This window comes from Alosa alosa, chromosome 2 (genome assembly GCF_017589495.1).
Source record: "Alosa alosa isolate M-15738 ecotype Scorff River chromosome 2, AALO_Geno_1.1, whole genome shotgun sequence".
Classification (NCBI taxonomy): domain Eukaryota; kingdom Metazoa; phylum Chordata; class Actinopteri; order Clupeiformes; family Clupeidae; genus Alosa; species Alosa alosa.
This window is the reverse complement of record NC_063190.1, coordinates 14,510,055-14,514,093: the sequence shown is the minus strand read 5'-3', so window position 1 is coordinate 14,514,093 and position 4,039 is coordinate 14,510,055. Positions and strand designations below refer to the sequence as shown.

At 42.2% G+C, this 4,039-nt stretch overlaps 1 protein-coding gene across 1 annotated transcript in view; it reads left to right on the top strand.

Annotated features, from left to right (window-relative positions):
* The window catches only part of LOC125291423 (transmembrane protein 47-like), a 19,050-nt gene extending 15,230 nt beyond the window's left edge, over positions 1-3,820 (top strand). Inside the window, exon 3 of the mRNA XM_048238171.1 lies at positions 2,158-3,820. Coding sequence (XP_048094128.1) covers positions 2,158-2,339 — 182 coding nt within the window. The 3' untranslated portion in view covers positions 2,340-3,820. The remainder of the gene's footprint in view (positions 1-2,157) is intronic.
* The last annotated feature ends 219 nt before the right edge of the window (positions 3,821-4,039 follow it).

The window sequence follows — 4,039 nt, the reverse complement described above, 5'->3', positions numbered from 1 at the left end:
CTCCGTAAGATAAATATCACAACTGATGCTGCACAGCGCCGATATCTTATGACTTGGTGGACTGAACACTGTTTTTCCCGGTGTTTTTTTATGCATTCTAGCTACTGTCAGTGACGCGAGAGAAGGGAAGTGAGGCGAGAGAAGGGAAGTTATTAGGGAAGTGCGGTGTAAGTTTACATTAATTTGTGCGTATTTTACATGTTTTACATGACAAGCAACATAAATAAATGCATTCATAGTGAAGTCAGACATGAACATACAAAGACGCTTAGAACTCATGTTAAGCCTATAGATGCGCACTAAATGCGAATGCGCGATTTGATGCAAGCAAAAGTATCGACTACAAAGGTATTATAGCAATATTATAAATGTGGCGACGGAATAGCCTAGAACTTGGGTACGCCTAGCCTTTAGTAGCCTTTGCACTTGCGGTGATAACCAAAACTAATGTGAATCGCGGACTATCCTACAACCAAAGAAAGTAAAGGAGATTATTTTTACCTGCGTTAGCCAAATAAAGGACGGGACTGCACCCTTCACAAACCGTAAACATTAAGTTTATTAGTTTTACAGTTGACTACAGTTCTATAAGTCCACACAAACAATTCTGGTTTCCTTGTACTAGCCATTTCGTCGTAGCCTATTCTGTCTGTTTGCCTACAGCGCAAGCTTTGGTCAATTTCTGTAAAGAAACAGTGCCACCTATAGGCCTGGGATATGAAGTAACGTGTTGAGTCGGGTTGAGATGGATCCGTTTGGACGCAAATATTCTTGATACGGTTCCAGGGAAGACGGAGGAAAAAAAGATCGGTTTGGTACGTGTGGACTAGGCTTAAAGGCCTGTACTAATGAGCAGCTGTTAGAGCTGCATGGGGAGGTGGAGAGAAAGTGTGAAAAGACCCCCAGGGAGTGTGTGTGTGTGTGTGTGTGTGTGTGTGTGTCGGATGTCTGTAGTGTGTTTCCTATACAGGTGTGTGTTCAGCTTTGGTTTTTAGTTTATCTCTATGTTCGGAAGTCTCATAATTATGCATAATTATGTGTGTGTGTGTGTGTGTCTGTGCATGTCTCTCTGACACTTGCATCTGGCTCTTCCTCCAAAGATTTTGTTCCGTACCATCTCTGCAATAACCCTGTCACAACACATGCAGATGTGACCCTACTGACAGACACACACACACACACACACACACACACACACACACAACCTTCCACACCTCTTTCATTCTTTAGATCCCTAGTTCATGTGCAGATGATGTCCTTGTGTAGGCTGCGTACAGATGAACAGATGAATGGAAATTTGCATTCATGGCTCACTGTGATCACCGATTTGTGACCTGTTAAAAAATGTCTCTCACTCTTCTGTGTGGTAGACTGGACAGATGGCACAAGGCAAACATCAACAGCATAGGCCTCTGGTTACAGTAAGATGGATTGCATCTGTGTAGCACTGCATTACAGAGAAAGAGAAACATGTATTGCAAATAAAGCACTCCATGAGCCACTCCACTTCATTAGTACCCTGCCATATACTGAAGGAAGTGTAAAATGTAAGTCACAACTTGCTGAAACTATTTGTGTGATGCAAACCAATACATTTTAGTAACTCCAAATGTAGTGCCAATTTATATTGGAACTAAGCAGAGATGGAACTTACATTCAGCTGGTGCAACCAGCTGCAGATAGTAATAACAATGGATTTCAAGCAACTTTGTTGTTTTCTGTTTTGTGTGTTTAGGCCATTTCATAATTCCCACTTCACCAGTCATTTTTTTCTCTTGCTTCCTTTCTTGAAAATTGTTTTCTGATTCAGTGAGCAGCAGATAGAACAGGATGTGGAATGCAGGGATACACAATATCCTAGATGGGTGTGGTTCTTTGACCTCACAGCATTCTTAAAATGAAAACATTTCTACTCAAGTTTAGCCATGACAATTCTATTTGTGCAAGTTGTCCCTTGTTTCTTTATTGTTGTGCTCTGCACCCAAAGGGAATTGCTGTTTGATTGTTTTTCTGCAAGTAGCCTTTATATCTCATCCTTTGTTCCACTTATCAAGTTTGGAGACATTTTCAGTCATAATTTGCTATTGATGTAAAAACAATGAACACCTGTTACATGGATTCTCATTGGCTGCCCTTGCTCTAATGTTCCTTCCTCAGTGGTCCTTCAGGCCTGTGCCCTGGTCCTCTACCCAATCAAATTCATCGACGGCACGGTGCTGCAGACCTACCACGAGTTTAACTGGGGCTACGGCCTTGGTTGGGGGGCCACCATCTTCATGCTGGGGGGTGGGATCCTGTTCTGCCTGCGAACAGATATGTACGAGGATGCCATGTACTGAGTCCTCCCTGACTCATGCATATATACACACTACACACACACAAATTCACACACACATGAACACACACACACACACACACATACACTCATGCATACAAGCACAGACCAAAAGCATAGTGTACACACGCCACATATAGTGCATAGCTCACATAACAGCTTCTTATATTGCACCCACAGACATATATATGCTGTCTAAGGCAAGATGAGCACTGTTAAAGGGTGGCCCAGAGCAGATGTAGAATTGACACACACACACACGCACACACACACACACACACACACACACACAGGCGAAAATGAAGAACATTTGTATGTCTAAGGCAAGATGAGCACTGTTAAAGGGTGGCCCAGAGCAGATGTAGAATTGACACACACACACACGCACACACACACACACACACACATACACACACACACACACAGGCGAAAATGAAGAACATTTGTATGAAGAAAGAAGGTATAGTTTTACTACACGCAAATACAAACACACACACACACACACGCACACACATTCACACACACACACACACAAGCTCTGTTATTTATAGACAGAGTGAGCGGGCCCGTACACAGGCTGGTTGGCTGGCAGACTGGCTGCTGGAGGTATGAAGTATGGGGAACAGCTGTGTGGGGAGGACTGGGGCTACTTGCTGCTTGGCCCGCCGGAAGAGCTCCATCCTTGAAGAGGGCACGTTGGTGCCACAGCCACGCTACACAGGCCAGAAATGGACATCCCTCTTTCTCTCTCTCTCTCTCTCTCTCTCTCTCTCTCTCTCTCTATATATATATATATATATATATATATATATATATATATATATATATATATATACAGTATACATATCATCTGGCTCCAGTTTCTTCACTCTATTACTCTATTCTTTCTTTATTTAATTTTCTTTCCTCTTTCATTTTCATTAATCCCTTCGCTCTGTCCTATCCTCTGTCATCACCATCACCACTCTCTCTCTGACCTCGCCCCCTGCAGTCTCTCTCATCCAGCGTGCAGTGCTTCAGCCCTTCCTCAACAGTGAATCCCATGGATCTCCAAACTGACACCAATGCGAGGAAAATGAAATCTCGGAAGTTGCAGATTGTCGGTTGCTTTCTTTTTTTTTAAAAAGAAGAGTAAAGTACATATATTATTCCTTTTTGTATATGAACTTTCTTGTGTTGCATTTTATGATACAGGACATATCATATTGTTCAAGTGTTCATAGCATACAGATGTATTCTCTAATAGGAAGATAAAGTATATTTTATGTTTTTGTCGTTTGATTATTGCAGTTTTTTTTTCTTGGGAAGGGACACAGAAAAACTCTTGCAGAGTTTCTTTTTTTGGTTGGTAGGGGGCTTCATTGCAAGGAGGGAGTAATAAAAAGCCAACTTCTTCTGCAATCAGTGCACAAAACCAAGGTATGGCTTTCTTTCTGTACGCCAGGTGCCATTGGAAGAGAAGAATAAACAGTGTTGATCTCTGCAGTGCTGCGTGTGCTTCTTGCTGAGTTGTTTTTACTTCAGGAAGACAACCTCTATCTAAAACAGGGGTCTCAAACTCAAATGAGCTGGGGGCCAATTCTGCCAACGTCATCTGATTGGAGGGCCGGCTGAAAATGCAATGTTCTTTTTTTCAAATACCACACAAAACTGCAAACAGAAAGTGCAAGTGTTTTTATCTAGTTTTAGACACCTGTGCTAGCA